Here is a 22,486-nt window from a genome sequence, read left to right on the forward strand (position 1 = left end):
TATATGTTGAGAAGATGAAAACATGTTCATTACATTTCAACTTCACGTAAATCAATCAAATCTGTTCCAAAAGTCCATATTATGAGACTATTTTAAATGTGATAATCCATGTGAAAATTTTTAGCAAAGTACCTAAAACATAATAGAAGCTCAATTTAAAAAAATGAGAGCGGAACTTAAAATTTTAATTACTGTGCTTTGTCATTCATACTCTGGTAGCATAATCGTTGGTGAGTTGCCTTGCAAACCCAGAGGTTGTGACCCCATGGCAGTACAACTCCATCAGTGGCTCTTGGAGAAAAATGAGCAGTTTCCTCCCATGCAATTTAGAGCCTTAGAGACCCACTTGAGTGTAAGCTATGAGTTGGTTCTGACAATGAGTTTTTGAGACTTCCCTCTGTTACTTTGCTTGTCTCGACAATCAACACTCTTGGTACCAGCAGCCAGGAAATTAAAAGATGAATTGTATTGGGAAAGTCTGCTATCAGAGACCTCTCCAAAGTACTGAAGAACAATGATGCCAGTCAGGAGACTAAGATGTGCCTGATTCAGAACATGGTCTTTGCAATTACTTGCTATGCATCGGATAGCTGGACACTGACTAGGGTTGATAGAAGGAAAATGGATAACTTTGAGCTGTGGTGTTGGAGAAGAGTATTGAATATACCATGGACTGCTAGGAGAACAAACAGGTTCAGCCTAGAGAGGGTGAGACCACGCTGCTCCTTGGAGGTAAGGATTCTGAAGCTTTGCCTGATGTACTTTGGATATGTTATAAGGAGGAACCAGTCCTTGGAGAGGGACGTCATGCTTGGGAGGGTGGAGAGAGAGAGGAAGACCCTCAATGAGATGGATTGATTCAGTGACTGGGGTAATGGGGATAGGTGTGTCAGACAGTAAGATTGGCACAGGATAGAGCAGGGTTTAGGGCTGTTGTACATAGGGTGGCTATCAACCATAGGCAATTTGATGGCACATAACAACAACTCTGTTAGTATGGTGATAGAATATTATTTTTAAGTTTTCTTTTTAGAGGACTGAAAAAAAAGATGACCCAACAGAGTGTGGAAATTATTGAATAATATCACACACAAGCAAAATCCTGCTGAAGGTTATTTTTAAAAATCTACTGGAACAGAGTACTTTGACAGAGAACTACCAGAAATACAAGCTGGGTTTAGAAGAGGTCGTGGCCCTAAAGACATTATCACCAACATTAGATGGATCTTGGCAGAAAGCAAAGAGTACCAGAGGGATGTCTATGTTTCAATGACTATAAAAAGCATTTGGCTATGTGGATCACAACAAATTGTGCCTAACCTTGAGATGAATGAGCTGAACACTTGATTGTGCTTATGCAAAACCTACACTTTGACCAGGAAGCAGTCCTCAGAACAGAGCAAGGAAACACTGCATGGTTCAAAATCAGGAAAGGAAGGCATTAGGGATGCAACCTGTTTCCATGCCTTTCAATCTATATGCAGAACAGATCATTTTGGAGGCTGGGCTTTATGAAGAGGAGTGTGGCACTGGGGTTGGAGGAAGACTCATCAACATCCTGTGTTATGCAGATGACGCAACCCTGCTTGCTGAAGCTGAGGAGGACCTGAAGCACTTTCTGAAGAAGATCAAGGACTGCAGCCTTCAATATGGATCAGAACTCAACATCAAGAAGACAAAAATTCTCACCACTGGGCCAACTGGCAGCACCATGACAGATGGAGAAAAGATTGAGATTGTTAAAAAGCTTCGGATGACAACCTTCCTTGCTGAAACTGAGGAGGGCCTGAAGTGCTTGCTGCAGAAGGTCAAGCAGACTGTAGTCTTCAGTATGGATTGAAGCTCAATATCAAAAAGACCAAGATTTAACACTCACCAGTGGGCCAATTGGTAGCACCATGATAGGTGGAGAATAAGTTGAGATTGTTAACAATTACAAGTTGTTTGTCTCCACAATCAACATTCTTGGCACTAGCAATCAGAAAAATAAAAAGACAAACTGCACTGGGAAAATCTGCTGTCAGGGACCTTTCTAGATTACTGAGAAGCAGTCTGATGACAGTCTAGGTATTAAGGTGTACCCAATCCAGACTATGATCTTTGTAATTACTTGCTATGCATCAGAGAGCTGGACAGTGACTAAGGATAATAGAAGAGGAATGGATGCTTTTGAGTTGTGGTGCTGGAGAAGAGTGTTGAACATACCTTGGACCACCAAGAAAACAAATAACTGTCTTGGAGAGGATGAAACCAAGTTTCTCCTTGGAGGCTAAGATTTTGAAGCTCTGTCTTACATACTTTGGGCATGTGGCTAGGAGAACCAGTCCTTAGAGGACATCATGCTTGGAAGGGTGGAGGGACAGCACAAGAGAAGACCTCTGATGAGATGAATTGATACAGTAACTAGGGAAATGGGAGTAGGTGTATCAGAGTCAGAGAGACTGGCTTAGGCCAGGGCAGGCTTCAGAGCTGTTGTGCGTAGGTTTGCTTTTAGTTACAGATGGCTCAATGGCACCTAACAAAAACAACAACAACAACAACAACCAACTTTCCAGTAAGGGATCTCTGGTAGCCAAATAGGTAAGGAGTTGTGCTTCCAACCCAAAGGTAGATGGTTCAAATCCACCAGCTGCTAAGAGGAGAAAGATGGATAATTTCTCCCAGGCAATTAATAGCTTCTAAAAACCCACTGGAAGGTTGGTTATGAGTCAATTCCAACTCAACAGTATCTAACAACAGTAACCCAAAATGTTGGGGAGGTGGTAGTTCTTATAAGCCATTGAATCGACTCTGACTGACTCATAACAACCCTATTAGCAACTGATCTGACCCCATCCTAGCCTTTGCCATCCTCACTATCTCTGACATAATTGAATCCCTTATTACAGTCACTCAGTCAATCCATCTTATTGAGAGTCGTCTTCTCTTACACTGACTCTCCACCCTTCCAAGCATTATATACTCTATGCATCCAGGGAGGGGGGGAAAAGTGGAGGGGCTCATTAATTAAGGAGAGTTATCCTATTTTTCTATTTAGTTTTCCCAAATAGATTCCCATGCAAGTACTAACCAGACCAGACCCTTCTTAGCTTCCCAAGAGACCCTGTTTAGCTTCAGAAGCTTCATAATCATTCAAGTTCGGACTGTTCTGGTCTTAAACTATCTTGTTTTAAGTGTATTAAAATATTTCCAAAATAAATAGATTCAGAATACATTAGAACACAATTACCCATACAAGTAGAGTATTATTTTTAAAGTAATATGAAGAAAATACGAATTTGGGTTTCAAAATACTGACTTAGGGTAGGTTATTTAACTGGACAGTTTAGGGTCTGATCTTTTCCCCTATTACTACCTTTTTTACTTGCTTGGGAATAGTTTGACCATTTTAGCTTAAAAGTATGATTTGAGGATAGACATAGTTTTAATTCCAATCTGGGAGTTTATGAGATTCCCCCCCCCCCATATTGCTGCTTTTTTTTCTTCTTTCCATTTTTCCTTCTCTCTTTCTACTTTTTCCTCTTTCTTTCCCTCCCTCCCCTCGATCTTTATTTTCTTGGTTTTTTTGCCCCTTCCCATCCATCCAAGGAGGATAGAAGGAGAATTGATGCCTTTGAGCTGTGGTGCTGGAGAAGAGTGTTGAGAGTACCATGGACTGCTAGGAAAACAAACAGATTCATCCTGGAAAGGGTTAAATGCATGGCTCCTTGGAGGCAAGGATTCTGAGGCTCCGTCTAATATACTTTATACATGTTGTGAGGAGAGACTGGTCCTTGGAGAAGGACATCATGCTTGGGAGGGTGGAGGGACAGCCCAGGAGGGGAAGGTCCTCTCTGAGGTGGATTGATTCAGTGACTGGGGTAATCGGGATGGGAGTGTCAGAGACAGTGTGATTGGCACAGGACAGAGCAGAGTTTAGGGCTGTTGTACATAGGGTTGCTATGAGTCGCAAGCGACTCGACGGCACATAACAACATAACAACAACAACCCCCTCCATATTCTGTTTATCTTTTAGCAGAATTAAGTAGACCTAATTTTCTGTCCTTGCTAGGCAAGAGAATATATTTTCTCTGGTTAAAATAATGCAGACCTCTGAGCACTAAGCATTTAATCATATAAGTGCCTTGCTATTTGAGGGCAAAAGCCACATTTTTGAGGGCTTTTCTTCCATCTCTTAGCAGCCAACCAGAGCCTTGCCCTGCCCAATGACCTGCTGTCAACCCTTCATTCTCTTGGCTTGAGATCTGTGCATTGTAGTAGAAATGTTAACTATTATGGAAAGAATAACACTGCTAAGCTCCATCCCTGTTTATCAGGTCCTTTCCTGAGAGGAAATATTAATGGGAAAAGGGAGCAGAGATTACCAGAGTGGATAAAGGTCTCGGATTCACGGACAGGGCTGGTCTTAGATCTAAGTCTTTGACCATTGCTCTGAAGAACTGGTGTTCACACTGAGACCATGCTGGTGGTAACCCCTTGTCATCTACACCTAGAAATGTGACTGCTTGGGAAGCAGGAATTAACAGGGTGCAGGTGAGGTTGCCCATAGCCACAACATCAGAAGGTGAAGATGTAATTAAATCTGCAGAGAGAGCCTTAAGCCTGTCATGTCTCTCCTTGACAGAGCTGAACAACCAGCATGGTGTCAGAGACCAAGTCTGATTACTTGGTAGAGTCTTTCAGGCTACCCTTTAACCCATTCCATTCTTCATTTATTAAAGGGTTCAGTTGGAATGAGCCAGGCCTAAAGATTTCCCTTTGAAGAAGAGAGATACAATCCTGGTAAGATTTTTCTAGGTCTATGTAACTCTGCTTGTTGAGGCTGAACTGTCTCCATCCACTTGTTGTTGGTATTTCCAGAAATGATGAAATTCTTTTTTTTTTCTCGTGTAGAAATTTGACTGTTTGTCTGTGGTCTTATGTTGGAATTTGAAAGTGAGATGTTTCAGCTGTTTTTCATTTCTCTAGGTCGCTTTTTCATTGCAGTCATTTTCCTCATCAGGTGGTAAAATCCTTCATCAATGATCCAACTTTGCTTAATAAAATGTCTGTGCAATAACATTGCCAGTGCCTTACATATGTATTTTATTGTTTTCAAAACATTTTGGCATATATTATCTCATGATATCCCCAGCTTTTATTGCTTTCCTCCTGAGTGTTCTGTATTCACTCACAATTTTCACCAATTTGAATACTTTTCTTTCTTTCTTAGCTATGGTGAGGGTACTGTGTGAAGATTACTTTTTTCCTTCATTTTGCATTTTCTCCAGAAGCTGTCAGTAGAAAAGGACTTTTTAAAGAGAATAATAAAAGCTTTTATAAATGATACTGTTTTCTGATGGCAAGCTAAAGATAAAAATTATGTTTCAGTTCCTTGAGTTCGTGCTACCAGGAGGAGAACTATACAAATGAAGACATCTATCCCTCTTCCCTTTTTAAAATCAGTGTAACATCTCTGAGAATGAAAAGAAAGTGTGCAAGATAGAGCAGTATAATAGTTGGGTTTTTACTTTTGTTTGATTAGAAATTTTGTATTGATCTACATTCCCCAATGGAGAAATTATAGCTTTTTTTCTTGTAATGAAATGGTAGTGTAGATATAATATCTGTTATGAAATAGTGAGTTGAGTTAAAACTATAAGGTGGTTCTGTATCTTGGTCTGTAAAGTATTTCTTTAGAGAATTTTAGGGTTTCTTTTATTTTGCTAGGAAGCTCGAGAGGGGGCTCTGGTGGCCTAGTGGGTAAGGAGTTGCACTGCCAACACAAAAGCAGATGGATCAAGTCCAGCAGTTGCTTTACAGGAGAAAGATGTGCAGTCTCCTTTCATGTGATTTATAGCCTCTAAAAACCCACTGCAGGGTCAGGTATAAGTCAGTTTAGACACAGTGGCACTTAAAAGCAACAACAGGGAACTCTGGTGGTGTAGTCCTTAGGGACTTGTGTTGTTAACCCAAAGACTATGTCTCTCGTGCAGTGTGAATCCACCACTGGCTTTGAGAGAGAAAGATGATTAATCTTCTCCCATGTGATTAGCTTCAGAAACCTAATGGAGGATCCATTGAGTCAGCTCTGGCTAAATGGCAGTGAGTGATGGGAAAAGAGAGGGAGTTCTGGTGGCAAAATGGGTATGAGGTTGTGCTGCTAACACAAAGGTCATACCCTTCTCTGGCAGTTCAAATTCACCAGCTGCACCATGGGAGAAAGATAATATCCTCCCATGTGATTAACAGCTTTGGAAACCCACAGGAGGGTAAGCTATGAGTTGATGCCACAGTAATGAGGGTGAGATAAAATCTGCAGATAAGAAGTTGCAATGCAGAGTTTAACAGGAGCGCAATCAATAAATGTTGGAGAGGATGTAGAGAGATAGGAACTCTCATACACTGTTGGTGGAATTGTAAAATGGTACAACCACTCTGGAAGGCAGTTTGACATTTCCTCAAAAAGCTGAATATAGACATTCCATACGACCTAACTATTCCACTACTTTGAATATACCCCAAAGAAATTAAAACAGAGGCACATACACTAATGTTCATAGCAGCTTTATTCACAATTGCAAGAGCATAGAAACAGCCCAAATGTCCAGCCACAATGGAGCAGATTGAGAAGTTATGGTAAATTCACATGATGGAATACTGTGCAGCACTCAGGAGCAACAATTTCAAAAATTACTGCATTATCTTGGGAGAGACTGTAGAGCATTATGCTGAGTGAACTAACTCAGTCTTATAAGGACAAATACTGCATAAGACAATTATTGTAGAATAGAAAGATATCTAGTAAAATGTGTATGAAGATACAAGGTGGGAATTGGGGGGGCCGAGGGGTGAGGATGAGCTGGGGGAAAATTACAGGGTCACACCATTTGGGTGGCAGGGGAGTGAAAAGGAAATGGGAAAGATCCTGTGGGAATATGGAAGGACAGAGTAATGATGAGCACAGTTCAGTGGTAATTAATTTTATAAAGCATAATTAATGAAAATGATTGTATAAAACACAATGTGAATGAATGATAGTTTTAAATAGAATGTATATGAAATTTGTAAGTAAACCAATATAAAATATATATATTTTTTTTTTAAAAAGAAGCCCTGATGGCTTACTAAGTTAAATACTAGGATGCTAATCAAAATGCTGGCAGTTCAAACCCACTAACCTCTTTGCAGGAGAAAGATGAGGTAATATTCTTCCATTAAGAGTTGTATGTTCTTGTTAAGTACCATCAAGTTGGAACCAACTCAGAGCTGATCCTCCAATGGATTTCCAAAGGCAGTAAATCTTTCTTCTGTGGAACATTTGGTGGATTCAAACCACATGCCTTTGTGTTAGGAGGGCAACTCCTTACCAATAGACTACCAGACCTCCCTTGGAAACCCAATAGAGGGTCACTATTAATTTGGATCGACTCAGTTGTTATGGGTTTTGGGGTTCAAGTGCTCAAGTACTAGCTTAAAAGTTAATGTTTTGAACACACCCAGATGCGCCTCTGAAGACAGGCCTAGTGATTTACATCCCAAAATTCACAGCTCTGCACATTCCATGGGGAGGTTCTATCCTGCACACTTATAATTGCCATAAATTGAAATTGACTCAGTAACAACAAATAATCACTGCAAAGGAGGCCAAGTAACTCCATGAATGCACTTCTCACTGCCCTACCCATCCTATTTCCTATCTCAGTCATTCCATCTCAAATGATGGACGCATCGTAGATAACTACAGCCCATAGAAGTGCACGGTTGAATGAAGTCAGGCAGACTGCTGTGAGCCCACCTGATCTTTGAAGGCCTTTGAACCATCCTTAAGTGGTCAATGAACCTAGGACCATTCAGTCCTCAGGAAGTGGAAAAAATTTCTCTTTTGTTGGACCTAAATCTACTTCCCTGCAATTTATGTTCACCTCAGCAAATATCAAGTGTGTACCAGCAGTCAGGAAATAAAAAGATGAATTACACTGGGAAAATCTACTTCAAGGACCTCTCCAAAATATTAAAGCAACAATATCAGTCTAGAGATTAAGGTGAACCCAATCCAGGTCAAGCTCTTTGCAATTACTTGCTACACATCAGAGAGCTGGACAATGACTAAGGGTGACAGAAAAAAGGTGCTTTTGAGTTGTGGTGCCGGAGCATTGAATATACCCTGTACTACCAAGAGACCAAACAGGTCTGTCCTGGACAGGGTAAAACTATGGTGCTCCTTGAAAGCAAGGATTTTGAAGCTCTGTCTCACATACGTTGGGCATGTGGCCAGGAGGGACCATACTTGGAGGAGGATATCATGCTTGAAAGGGTGGAGGGACAGTACAGGAGAGGAAGACCCTGGATGAGATGGATTGACTCAGTGACTGGGGTGTTGGGGTAGGTATGTCGGAGGCAGTGAGATTGGCTCAGGATAGGACAGGGTTCAGATCTATTGTGCATGGGTTGCTGTGAGTCACAGTTGACTCTATGGCACATAACAATAACCATGCACCAGATACTGTTCTTGATACTGAGGATAAAACAGTGGACAGAAGTGAGACAATAATGCCCTTCTGCATGGAAATCACTCAAATAATCAGAGAATATGTTCCCTTTCTTTGTGGCTTAACTTCAAGCTAAGAATCTTAGGTCACCCAGCTTAATATCAATTCAATTCCTTTCACTACATGGGTCATTTATTTTTGTACTCTAGTTTTGTTTATGAATAAATTTCTTTTCATTAACTGAATTTAAATTTTTGTTGTTACAAAGTTAATTTGGGTTTAAATGAAAATAAGTAGAAAAATATAAAAAAGGAATCACCTATAATGCTTTATCACTATTAAATGGTATATTTCCTCCTAGTCTTCTCTAATGTGTATCATAGATGGTTGAGATCATAATGCATTATTTATAATTTTGTATTCCTTTTTCCACTTAATTTTACATTTTTTGCATTTATTAGAAAATGTTTATTTAAACAATCTCGATGGCCATATAATATCCAGTTAGATAGATTATTTTGATTTTCAGATTGAGATTCTTTAGTGAACTACACTATTTCCTTTCCAACCTCCTCGTCTGAACCTTGAATTGACACTAGTATTTCATGGAAGGAAAGTGCTGGGCTGTGTTACCTCCCATGGATTCTTCTAACTCTCACTATTCTTAACATGCTAGTTCTTTTTTCTGTTCAAACCTTTGTTTCCTCATAATCATGTGTAACCCATTTGTTTGGAGTATGGTATTCTTGTTACAACAGGCTGTCCATGTGGCCATTTTCAAAGCTATCTTCCTGCTAGCCAAGGTCTTGAGGAGTCTGTTGGATGAAGCTGTGGCAAACACAGAGCTCATTTTTGCCCTTTGGTTGCAGGTTTGCAGCTCAACCAGAAGACACTCACCACTTTCCCAGATGTGGTGCTTGTACGCGTGTCCACACCCTCCGTGCAATCCGACAGTGACATCACTGTCTTGCGACACCTGGAGAAGCTGGGCTGCCGCTTAGTCAACCGCCCACAGAGCATCTTAAACTGCATCAACAAGTTCTGGACATTCCAAGAGCTGGCTGGACATGGGGTCCCCATGCCAGATACATTCTCCTATGGTGAGTTTCATTAAATTAAAGTTGGAACTTCTCTTTCCCAACCTTGAGATGACTCAACATCTTAAATGTTGACTGGCCATTCCCTCTGTCTGAAATGCTTCTGGTTCTTTCTTTAATAATACATGGAATACATTTTCCTCAGGTGCACATGGTGTGTCAGCTACTACACTAGGTATTCTTCACCAGATGGAGAAAACAATGAGTAAACAGGCAGTTTCCATGAGTGTGGTCAGGATGGTAAGACTGCCTCACATACTTTGGACATATTGTTCAGGGAGGCCAGTCCCTGAAAAAGGACATCATTCTTGGACAGGGAGGGTCAGAGAAGGAGAGGAAGACCCTCAGGCAGATGGATTGATACAGTGACTGCAGCAGTGGACTTACACAGAGATTGTGACGATGCTCCAGGATTTTTATTTTTTGTCTATATGGTTGGTATGTGTCAGCACTGACTTGAAGCAAATGCCATGGGAAGAGGTAGTGCAAGGTGGTACAGGAATGCAAGGGAGAGTCCATAATGCAGTTTAGAAAACTTTGAGAATGGCTTCCAGAAAGAAATAACATCATTTAAAAAAAATTATTTTATCTGAGTTTAAGTTTACAGATCATATTGAGATCATATTAAATCATTCATAAACATTTTGTTTTATAACATTAATTATACTTGACTAATAAAATTAATTCACCAGCTGCTCTGCAGGAAAAAAAATGGGCAGCCAGTTCTCATGCAGTTTACTGCCTCTGAAAATCTTCTGGAGGGTCAGCTATGGGTCGGTTCTTACTCAACAGCATACAGCAACAACGACGACGTAATTAATAGGGAGCTCTGGTGGCCTAGTGCTAAGAAGCTGCACTGCGATCCCAAAGACACGTGGTGCAAATGCACCAACTGCTCATGGGAAAAAGATGGACAGTCACCTCTCTTGTAATTTACTGCCTCTGACAACCCACTGGAGGGGCAGCTATGGGTTAGTTGCACCTTGACAGCACACAACCACGTCATTATTGGATAAGCCAGATTATCCATATTTTCCTCTTCATATCTTTTTTTTTCTGTTTTCATTTCATTCAGGTTTTTTTGTATATTTTTAGCACTTTTGTGAACAAAACAGGCCCTATTAGTCTTCCAGCAAAAATTAGTGAACTATTATCCTACCTGTTGTTATCAGAGTAATGGGTCTCCAAAGATACTCACCCTCTAATATCTGTTATGATGGTGATGGGCCATAGAGTCAGAACTGACCCATAGCTGACCCTCCAGCAAGTTTTCAAAGGCAGTAAATCACACAGGAGGAAGTGATTGCCCATCTTTCTTCTGCAGAGCAGCTGGTGGATTTGAACCACGTGCCTTTGATATTGCAACACAGCTTCTTACCACTAGGCCACCAAAGCTCTCTAATATTTAGAATCTGCAAATATGTTTGTTTATATGGCAAGAGGAGATTAAGATTCTAGATGAAATAAGTTGCAAATCAGTTTACCTGGAAGTAGAAAGATTATATTAGGTTATCCGATTAAATGATTTGATTAACTGAGGATTCTTAAAATTGGAAGATAGAGGAAGCAAAGAGTCAGAGGATGATTAAGACTATGGAAGGTCAGAGTGGTGCCATGTGAGAAGGATCAATTTGCTATTCCTATTTTTAAAGATAGAGGAAGGGGACCATGAGCCAAGGAATACAGGTGGCCCCTAGGAGTTGCACTAGGTAAAAGAACAGTCTCCAGAAGGAAATCCAGTTCTGCTGAAACCTTGATTTTTGCCCAGTGAGAACTGTATCAGAACTTCTAACCTACAGAATTGTGAGATAATAAATCCCTACTGTTTTAAGCCACCACATTGATGGCAATTTGTTTTAGCAGCAATAAACAAGTAAATGTATAAAGCTCATCTATCGAGCACATTTACAAGATCTAGAAAGTAGGCCCAAAGAACCTCTGAACAACTCAAATAATGTGTGAACTCTTCAGCCAGCACCAAGCCTCATTCCCCAAAGGATAGGAGAGCCCTCACACTCTTGTCTGGAATCCTGCTATGTTTGTGCTAGCAAATCAAGGGTAGTTTGTCATTTTAAGCCAGAGCAGAAAAAGTTCCTGCCTCATACTAACAGCAGTGAGAAGTTAACATTGACATATTGGCATATTTACAACAAGGAAGATGACAAATTGTAAAAACCAGGTCTGCGAACAAAAAAAAAAAAAAAAAAAGCTCACTAGTTTGACAAATCATAAAATCCAGGTTCATGAGCCAAAAACCACACTAGTCTGACTTCATTAAATGAAGACCAAATATAGGGTTTAAGGATATTAGTTTTCATAACTTTAACCCTAAATTACCAAGAAAAGGTTCTAGTCAACATAATAGGTTTAGGAAATCAAAGAAGTTTGTAAATTAATTTAGAAAAAAGTTCACACGTATTGTTTATAATCCCTCCCCCTCCCCCATTAAGGCGTAAAGATATACATTTGCACCATTTCAAGCTTTAAAGTCATACTTTAATTTTGGATGATTTAAACCCCAGGCTTGGTGTCTTTGGGTATTAATTTTCTATTGCTATGTCGCCAGTTATCACAAACTTCTAAAAAATTTAAACTCATTGCCATCTCAGCTGATCTCAGGGGGTTTTCTGAGGCTTGACATCACACAAGAAGAGATTGCCTATCTTTTCCCCTCAGAGATATTGGTAGATTCAGACTGCTAAAGAGTTCAGACTGCTAAAGAGATGCCACCTTCGGGTTTAGCATTACACCATCCTATGGTCTAGAGCTCCCTACCACAAACTTAGTGGTTTAAAACAACACCCTTTTAGTTTCTATAGGTCAGAAGCTCAGCCATGCCATGTTGTTGTTATGTGCCATCGAGTCAACTACGACTCATAGCAACCCTATGCACAGGAGTAGCTCTGAATCCTGCTCTATCCTGAGTCCATCTCTGACACACCTACCCTTAGTATAAATCCCAGTTATTATGTCAATCAATCTTATCTGGAATCTTCCTCTCCTGCACTGACCCTCAACCCTTTCAAGCATGATATCCTTCTCCAAAGATTGACCCCTTCTGGCTATGTGCCCAGAGTGTGTGAAATGGAGTCTCAAAATCCTTGCCTCCAAGAAACAGCATGATTTTACCCTCTCCAGGATATACCTGTTAGTTTTCTTGGTGGTCCCTAGTATGTGCAAGACTCTTCTCCAGCAACACAACTCAAAGATTTCAATTCTTCTTCTGTCATTCTTGGTCATTGTTCAGCTCTCTAATGTATATCAAGTAATTGTGAAGACCATGGCCTGATCAGGTGCACTTTAGTCTCTAGACTGACATCATTGCCTTTCAGAACTCTGGAGAGGTCCCTGACAGCAGATTTACCTAATGCACGTCATCTTTTGATTTCCTGACTGCTGGTGCCAAGAGTGTTGATTGTGGAACTGAGCAAGCTGAAATTGTTGACAATCTCAATCTCTTCTCCATCTGTCATGATGCTGCCAATGGGCCCAGTGGTGAGAGCTGAGTGATTTCTCTGTTTAGACCTCAAAAAGGCTGATACCAAGGTGTTGGCTGGGGCTGCAGTCTCATATAAGACTTGAAATCAGTCTTCTTTCAAGATCACCAGATTCAGTCCTAGTAGTTATAGGACTGAGATCCCCATTGCCTTGTTGATTGTCATATCCAGACCAGTCCTGGCTCCTAGAAGCTACCCACCATTCTCTCCTGCATGGCCCACGACCGCTTGCTTCTTCAAGACCAGCATAAATCTTTCTGAAGCATCACCTTCTAAAAGACTCAATTAAATCAGGCTCACCCAGGAAAATCTCTCAAAATCAATCTGATTAACATCCTAGTCATGAGAATACTATCCCATCATAATCACTGGTTTTCCCCTCATTCAAAGGGAGTGAATTAGATATACCAGAGTACAATGGTTAAGTACTCAGTTGCTAATTGAAAGGTTGGCAGTTTGAACTGACTCACCGTTCCTTAGGGTGGAAAAAAAAATAGCAGTCTGCTTCCATAGATTAGTCTTGGGAATCCTATTGCAGTTTTGCTTTGCACTTTAGGGTTGCTGTGAGTTAGAATCCATTTGTCAGCAGTGGTGTACCCCAGGAGGCAAGCAGTTGGAAAAGAATACTGAATATCTCATGGACTTCCAAAAGAACAAGCAGGGTCTCAGAGAAATTGCAGCCAGAATGTTCCTTGGAGGCAAAGATGACAAAGCTTTGTCTCACATACTCAGGGCATGTTGTTAGGACAGGCTATTCTTTGGAAAGGTGGAAGGACGGTGAAGGAGAGAAAGACCCTAAACCAGATGGATTGACGCAATTGCTGCTGCCGTGAGTTCAAGTATGTCAGAGATGATGAGGATGGCACAAGGCAGGACAAGGTTCAGACTATGGGTTATGTTCAACATGATGACACCGAATAACAACAATAGTCATTACATTACATTACATATGTAGTCACCAAGACCGTAAATATGTCTTGGAGAAAGTACAGCTAGAATGCTCTTTGAAGGCAGGGATGGTGAAGATTCACCTCACATATTTTGGGCATGTTAGGAAGGTCTAGTCCTTGGAAAAAGACATCGTTCTTGGAATGGTAGAGGGTCAGTGATAGAGAGGAAGACCCTCAACAAGATGGGTTGACATGGTAACTGTAACAATGGGCTCAAGAATATCAGAGATGATGAGGATGGCACAGGACAGAGCAGAGTTTCAGATCTGTTGTTCATAGGGTTACTGTGAGGCATAGTTGATTTGATGGCACTTAACAACAAGGTAGTCATTAAAATGTGAAAAAACTGAATTTTTCCTGTCATTGACTTTTCATGGGCATTACGTGAACTATTTGTGAAACCTTTTGCATGGGAGATACTTGATATATATTTCTTTATCTTTCTGACCCAAACTTTTCCACTATAGGTGTGTAATATGTATGTGTTAATGCTAAATTAGTTTAGATTACTTTAATTAGAGACATGAAGCCTTTTAAGAATTTCCATAAAGGATGCACACCAATGTTTATCCTGGCTTTGTTCACAATAGCAAGGAGTTGGAAACAACCTACATGCCCATCTACAAACGAATGGATAGAGAAGCTGTGGTATATTCACACAATGGAATACTATACTGCATTGAAAAACACGGAACTCATGCAATATTATTCAAAATGGGTGACCCTGGAGGACATTATGCTGAGTGAAGTATCTCAGTCACAAAAGGACAAGTACTCCATGGTGCCACTATTGTAAAACAGGACTGACCTCAGGGTTGGGGAGAGACTGAGAAAGATGGGTTCAATAATGTATACTGCATTGAAACAGATAAGGGAGAAAACTGTTTAAAAGGGATTTAAAAAGGATTAGATATTTTTGTCATGACGAGAGTCCAGAGCGAAGGCTGCATAATGGAGTGGACCTGGGGGAGGGTTCGCAAAAAAGTGAGAGAATTTTTCTTTTGCCTTTCCAAGAGGGTAGTGTACTAGGGGGAATGGTTGGAAGGGGAGAAAAGTGCAACAACGAATGAATGGAAACCCAAAGACTCTGTAAATTTTCATTGAAATGAATAATAAATTTTTTTTAAAAAAGGACTTTCCATAGAGGGGGTAATGCTGAGCTGTACACATCATCAGCTTTACCATCAGTGACCTTCACCTTTTCTTGGCAGGTGGGCATGAAGACTTCTCAAAGATGATCGATGAAGCTGAGCCCCTGGGTTACCCCGTGGTGGTGAAGAGCACACGGGGACATCGTGGTGAGTGTTGCTGCCCTGGGCTCCCTGGAGTTCTGCCCAGGCAGCACCCTCGTCAGACCAGCGACTCTGCTGCTTGGAGAAAGGGCTCTCGCTCGTCATGAATAACTCCCGGTGAAGTGCTCACCTCTGTACCCCTTAGCCTTGCTTTCTTCAGGCCTTTGTCATCTTTTCCCTGGACTTGTGCAGCCAATTCCTGACTTGAATTTGTAGATCAATTGAGAAATAGTGCCCTTTTAATAATATCCATTCCTCTAATCCACAAAGTTTCTACTTATTCAGGTATTTATGGTTTTGCATAAAACCATGCATTCAATGTGATATTTCAATCTTACATGCTATGAGGGGCTGGTGCTCATCACTCTTTTCATTAAAAAGGTCTCACTCCTTTCACAGTGGTGACACAAAATTCAAGAAAACCATCTCATTACTCCATACTTGCTAGAAAGAACACTCAGTGTAGAACTATTCATTTCATATTTGCAGAGCAAACCTCTCAGCCACCGTGGCTCAGTGCAGTTAACTAATATGCAAATGACAAACAGGTTCTAAATAATTATAAATGCCCAGAAATTAAAGTAAAAAATGAAGAATTTGGAATCAAGAAGGAATACTTCCCCCAGGGATCAATAGATGTATAGGTCATTCCTTTAATAATTAAATGAGTATATACAAAAGAACAAATCTGTCTTGAAAGTACATACAACATTCTCCTTTGTCTCACATGCTTTGGGTATGTTATCAGGATAAGATTTTCAGGGACCAATCACTGGAGAAACAGATAATTTTAGGTAAAGTAGAAGGTCAGCAAAATAGAGGAAGAAGCTCAAGGAGAAGAATTGACAGTGCCTGCAACATGGACCCAAGCATGGCAGCAGTTATGAGGATGGGGCAGAATCAGGCAGGGCTTTATCTCTTTGGAGTTTATTCCATGTCACCTAACAATGGCAGCAAACCCAAACAGGAAATGTCTTCATTCACAAGGAGGAAGGATATCTGTCAGCAGCTCCTTTCTTTGGGCTCCAGGGTATATTGCATAACCCTCTCTTAAAGTGTTGTAATTCCCTTTTTTGGATCATCTCTCCATCAAGACTTGGAATTCTTCTGAAGAATGTTTAATTATTTATGTTCTGTAAACATTGATAGTTGTCCTGTTTTCCAAGCCTAGGGAAAAATGAATTAGAAGTGAACCCTGTCACAATCAGTACGTTGTTGTTATGTGCCATCGAGTCATTTGCGACTCATAGCGACCCTATGTACAAGAGCCTTAAATGCTGTTCTATCCTGTGCCAACCTCGCTGTCTCAAACACGTTCATTCCCCCCACTCCACTCATAGAATCAATCCATCTCATCAAGGGTCTTCCTCTCCTGTGCTGTCCCTCCACTCTCCCAAACATGATGTCCCTCTCCAAGGAACATGCCCAAAGTATGTCAGCTGAAGCTTCAGAATCCTTGACTCCAGGGAACATTCTGGCTTCACCCTCTCCAGGACAAACCTGTTTGTTCCTCTAGCAGTCCATGATATTTTCAACATTCTTCTCCAGCACCACAGCTCAAAGGCATCAATTCTCTTTCTATAATCCCTATTCACTGTCCAAATCCCTGATGCATAGCACGTAATTGCAAAGACTATAGCCTGGATTAGGCACATCTTAGTCTCCAGCCTGACGTCGTTGCCCTTCAGTACTCTTGAAAGGTCCCTCACGGCTGACTTTCCCAATGCAGTTCATCTCCTGATTTCCTGGCTGCTGTTACCAAGAGTGTTGACTGTGGAACCAAGTAAACGAAAACTGTTAACTATCTCAATCTCTTCACCATCCATCCTGATGCTGCCAATTGGCCCAGTGGTGAGAATCTTTGTTTTCTTGATATTGAGCTTCAGTCCATATTGAAGACTGCAATCCTTGACCTTCTGCAGCAAGCGCTTCAGGGCCTCCTCAGAAAAACTGCTGCAAATCAGCATGTGGATCCTAGAAAATCTGTGGTATCTAGCTTTATACTTCTGAAAAATATGGTCTGGGAACTGAGTTGACAGGATAGATCCTTGGGATTTTATTTTGGCTCTGCCTGTGTCTCTAAAATACCATACAGTAGTTCATGTGGAAAACAGAGGTGGTTGAAGGAGGAGGTTAACATTATTAAGAATAGTGGAAAATCAACAGAAAATAGGATTATTGGCCATGTGATATGCGAGAGAAATCTGAAGTGACCAAAGCAAGGCAACTTTGCAAATACTTGAATGTTTTATGGAAGGTAAGGAGGTTATAAGGTAAAATGGCAATGACAAGGTTCAGAAGCTTATCTAAACACTTCTTATTCTTTGTCTTTCTTCTTAAAGGAAAAGCTGTTTTTCTTGCAAGAGATAAGCATCACCTTTCAGACATTTGCCATTTGATCCGCCATGATGTGCCCTACCTATTCCAGAAGTATGTGAAAGAATCACATGGAAAAGATATTCGAGTGGTCGTTGTTGGGGGCCAAGTGATAGGCTCAATGCTTCGCTGCTCCACAGATGGCCGGATGCAAAGCAACTGCTCTCTTGGTACAGTATCAAAGCTCAGAGTTGATACGTTAGTTATAGAAAGCACTGATATTTTTCACTGAGATGTTAAGACCCATTCAGTAAATGTGTACCTACTATCATGGCAGACCCTCTGCTAGGCCTCCTCTTCCAATATTATAGGGAATATTTGCTCAAGCCCTGTTCTATAGCATCAGTGGTCCAGCAGGCAGACAGATGATGTTAGTGCTGTGATGGAAATCAGGCCAGGGGTGTCCACCTGGTGCTTGAACCTTATTTCTTAGGTGCTAGGATTTAGCAGCTGAGTTTAAATCAAGAGGGTAGCATGAAGATCAGTGTTTAAGAAAAGCTGATATCTGGTAGAGAATGTAGTAAAGGCATAAGTTGGGAGGCAGACAAATTCATTTGGAAGCTGTTGCAACAGTCCAGGCAAAAATTTCACCTTCTGTGTTTGAGACTTGGGTTTATGTCCTGACCAATGGACCTCAAATGCAGGCACCACTCACCTGTCAGGGAGGCTTGCTTACATGTAACTATGATGCTGAAAAAATTATCAAGGGAGCTTTCAGACTAAGATGAGCTAGGGAGGAATGTCTGGCAATCTACTGAAAGGAATCAGTCAGTGAAAACTCTACAGAACACAAGTCTGATCCTATTGAGCATGAGATCTCCTTGAGTGAGGAGCTAACTCTGTGGACACTAACAACAGCAGGAACAAACGAAAGCTGTGGTAGGAGAATAGAGCATTCATCTTGTAACTGAAAATTTTGTTTTTATATTCTGAGATATGACAGAGCTGTAGCTTGTTTTGGCTTAATGCATAACTCCATTGTTACCTTATTGATGTTGTTTGTTGTTGTTAGGTGCCATCAAGTTGAGCATGACTCATAGTGACCCTATAAACAAAAGCTCTGAACCCTGTTTTATCCTGCACCATCCTCACACTTCCTGACACACAAAAGTCCATTGCAGCAATATATTCCATGTTCCAAATGTTAAACGATGTTGTTTGTTACTGATTTTCATCATTTCAACTGAGTTTATATCTGGGATCTACCACTACACTACTATACAGGGTTTTCAAAAGCTTGTTATTTAGGAAGTAGATGGCCCATACTGCTTCCTACTCTCTCTTAATCAGGGAGCTCCACCAAAACCTGTCCATTATTAGAAACCCTTTTGACATTTGACACACCAGTAGCACAGATTTCAGTATCACAGCAACCTCAAGTAATCTCAGTACAGCAAACTGACAGACAAGTGCAGCATCACTTAGAACAACATTCTCTCCAAACACTATTAATACCAGGCCCAAGGGCCTGAGGGCCCAACTGACTTTTAAGTACAAAGGTCTACCCATCAGATCCTGTTTGCCTAAAAATATGGAATGCTCCATGAATTTGTATGTCATTCTTGCTCAGGGGCCATGCTAATCTTCTCTCTATTCCAATTTTTAGTATATGTGCTGCTAAAAGGTTAGAAATGGTGTGTAGGAATGGAGGTGTTCTAGGAAGGGGAAAAATTCTTGTCTCTATCACAGAAAGCTGTTGTCAGTCTCCTTAAATTATAATTCTGGTAATAAGAAATGTATGTATACACACACACACAGCCCCCATGAAGATTTTTTTTTCTCCCTAAATGACCAGAAGAATGGTTGTTCTTCTACCATTAGTTCAGTAACTACCAAGAGGCTGAGACACTGATTTGTCCCTTTTCTTGTTGATGTTTATTAAGGAGTTGCCAAGAGCAAAGCCCTAGTAGATTAGATGGGTATAGAGATTTAAAATAAGTCCCTGAGTGATACAAATGTTTAGGTACTAATGAACGGCTAGTAGCTCAGACATGCACAGAAGTGCCTATAAAGGTCTGCTTGGTGACCTGCTTCCAAAAGGTCACACCTTGAGAACCTTGTGAGGTAATTCTTTTCTATCCACATAGCATGACCATTAATAGGGATTGACTCAGCAGCAGCTAACAACAACAACACCAGGAGATTAATTAAAAAGTCCTCCCTCTCAGGTAGAGTATAGTCTAGACAAGAAGATGTATAAACATCACTATAAAACAATTTTATATTATTTAGTGTGATAGAAACAAATGCTAGATTCAGATTGACATAGTACTAAGCACTTAACATGCTACTTCATTTTAAAAATTTCTTTTGAATTATTATTGGCATGAAAATATCTACTGCATACACATTCTCCAGTTCAACAATTTCTGTGAGTTGGAGTCAACTCTATGTCAAGTTAGTGATATGGATCACATTTTTAAAGTTGTGTAAGCATTGGAAACAATTTACCTAACCATAGTTGGTTAAGGTTATATACTCTTCAGTTTATTACAAGATGGTCATGAGACAAAGACAGGACAAGTTTTTCTGGCAATCTGTTATTAAACTTGCTTTCACAATCCTTTCAGACCTGGGGGTTCCCTGTAAAGATTTATCAACTCTGCTGTGGATCAAGACCCTTTGGGTATGAACTGTTGCATTTGGCATCTCTTTGATTGTAGTGAAACAACCTCTGGGAATAGACTGTTAACCTTCATCTGTTAGACTTCAGAGAAAACAAATATCTCCTTTAAAGTATTTAGTTAGGTCATCATCAAGGTTAAAGGGCTGGCTGTTAGATCAGGCAACTTTGAAATTCAACTTGTATTCTATACTCACGTCAAGACTCTAAAACGGAGTGAAGGTCCAACTTTCAGGCTATTCTGTTTACACATACTAAGTGCCTCTTGTTTTAGACATTCACACAGTTGTCACTGTCATGTCATTGTGCTTTCCCCACAGGTGGTGTGGGTGTCATGTGCCCGCTGACAGAACAAGGCAAGCAGTTGGCTATTCAAGTGTCCAATATCCTAGGCATGGACTTCTGTGGCATTGATCTCCTCATCATGGATGATGGCTCTTTTGTGGTGTGTGAGGCAAATGCCAATGTTGGTTTCCTAGCATTCGACCAAGCGTGCAACTTAGATGTGGGTGGGATCATTGCAGACTACACCATGTCCCTGCTGCCAAATAGACAGACTGGGAAGATGGCCCTCCTCCCAGGACTGTCTAGTCCCAGGGAGAAGAAGGAGCCAGATGGCTGTGCTTCAGCTCAGGGAGTTCCAGAGAGTGTCTACACCATCAACAATGGGTCTACCTCTAGTGAGAGCGAGCCTGAACTGGGAGAGATCCGAGATCCCTCAGCAAGCACAATAGGATCACCAACCTCCATGCTGCCAGACTCCAGCTACAACATTAACAACAGGATTGCTTCTGAATTAAAACTTAAGTGAATTCTTGCCTTTTTTCCCCCTTCAGCATTTAAACCAAATTCTACTGCTTCCCTAGTAGTTTTGAGTGAATAAAATATGGACTGAAGAGATTTCATTTGCACAGAAACTAGAAGTCCCATCTGGACACTCAGCATTCTTTCTAACGATGATTCAAGCAAATGGCATAACTGTGTAGTTTTTACGAGGACTATTATAAAAACACTCACCAAAAAACAACATCCCGACTGATGGATTTGAGACAATGTCTGCTGCAAGCTCTTGGATATTGCTGCGACTGACTCTCAGGCACTGATTCTGTGTTGCTGCTTCTGGCTTTTAGTAATGGAGTCCATTAACCTGGAATGGCTCCTGGAAATACCGTGCTCTCAACCACTCAATGGAGGCCTGTGCAGAAGAGGCAGAATGTGACTGAAGTAATTTTCTCTTCAATCCATATGGGGGATGCATAGAGAATTCACAATTCAAACACCGGTAGAGTCTCTGCTCCCCGTCAATCACCATCTTGACCATATTTCTCTGATACTCAGGATATGGTGTTTAGGGAGCTTCCTTATTAGCATTTCCACTTTGTAGAAAGTGAGATTGAATATCAGTGGTTGGCAAATCTCTTACTTTATAAACGGAGCTTTCTACAAATTGCTTTTCCCCTCACTCCTAATTTATAGACCCTGCTTCAACTAATACCAGCTTTAGCAGCTCTTGAACCTTTGCTGCCTTTGGCCTCAGCTGGAAATGCTCTCCAGTGAGCTAGTGGCCACACTTTATTTCTTAAGCGTGCACTAGAATCCAACCCCATGAACTTTCTTTTCAGTGGACTCCTAGAAAGATACTGGAATATCATTGTTCTTTAATTTCGGTTACACCTAAGCTGTAGGAAGTTTTACTGTGTTTAGCGAAAGAGCCATTGAAAACACACTCCAAACCCTTTGACAGTCATTTTATCCAGGTTCCTGAGACCTGTTCTTACCTACTTTCCAAGCAGGGGAGGAGACTCAGGTATCAGGAATTGCTCACTGCACATATTGTGGGGCTAATATAGACATGAAAGCAAGTGGTTTTCATTTTAACTTTTCAAGCGGTAAATTATCATCCATCTCTTTGGGAAATCCATGGAAATGGCATTTTCCATTTCTGCTTATAAGCTTACAAGTCAATGTATGACTGCAAATAAGCAAGGCTACCTTTCTAACCAAATTCACCAAAACATATGCATTCAACAACTACTATAATTAACATTACTTCCTTGGAAGATTATATTCTTGAACTGTGATGTTGCATGTACTCAGAAAATTTAGAGCAGGAGTGGCATCCACTTCCAAAACAACATGCCTCCGGAAACTATGAACTTTGATAAATGTTGATAGTTGT

At 40.7% G+C, this 22,486-nt stretch overlaps 1 protein-coding gene across 1 annotated transcript in view; it reads left to right on the plus strand.

Annotated features, from left to right (window-relative positions):
* RIMKLA (ribosomal modification protein rimK-like family member A) overlaps positions 1 to 21,329 on the plus strand; it is a 41,280-nt gene extending 19,951 nt beyond the window's left edge. The window contains exons 2-5 of the mRNA XM_006886527.1: positions 9,342 to 9,572; positions 15,228 to 15,314; positions 17,651 to 17,854; positions 20,628 to 21,329. Coding sequence (XP_006886589.1) covers positions 9,342 to 9,572; positions 15,228 to 15,314; positions 17,651 to 17,854; positions 20,628 to 21,118 — 1,013 coding nt within the window. The 3' untranslated portion in view covers positions 21,119 to 21,329. The remainder of the gene's footprint in view (positions 1 to 9,341; positions 9,573 to 15,227; positions 15,315 to 17,650; positions 17,855 to 20,627) is intronic.
* Positions 21,330 to 22,486: the final 1,157 nt, after the last annotated feature.

This window comes from Elephantulus edwardii, unplaced genomic scaffold (assembly GCF_000299155.1).
Source record: "Elephantulus edwardii isolate Elephantulus edwardi_28Jun2011 unplaced genomic scaffold, EleEdw1.0 scaffold00049, whole genome shotgun sequence".
In the NCBI taxonomy this organism is placed as follows: Eukaryota; Metazoa; Chordata; class Mammalia; order Macroscelidea; family Macroscelididae; genus Elephantulus; species Elephantulus edwardii.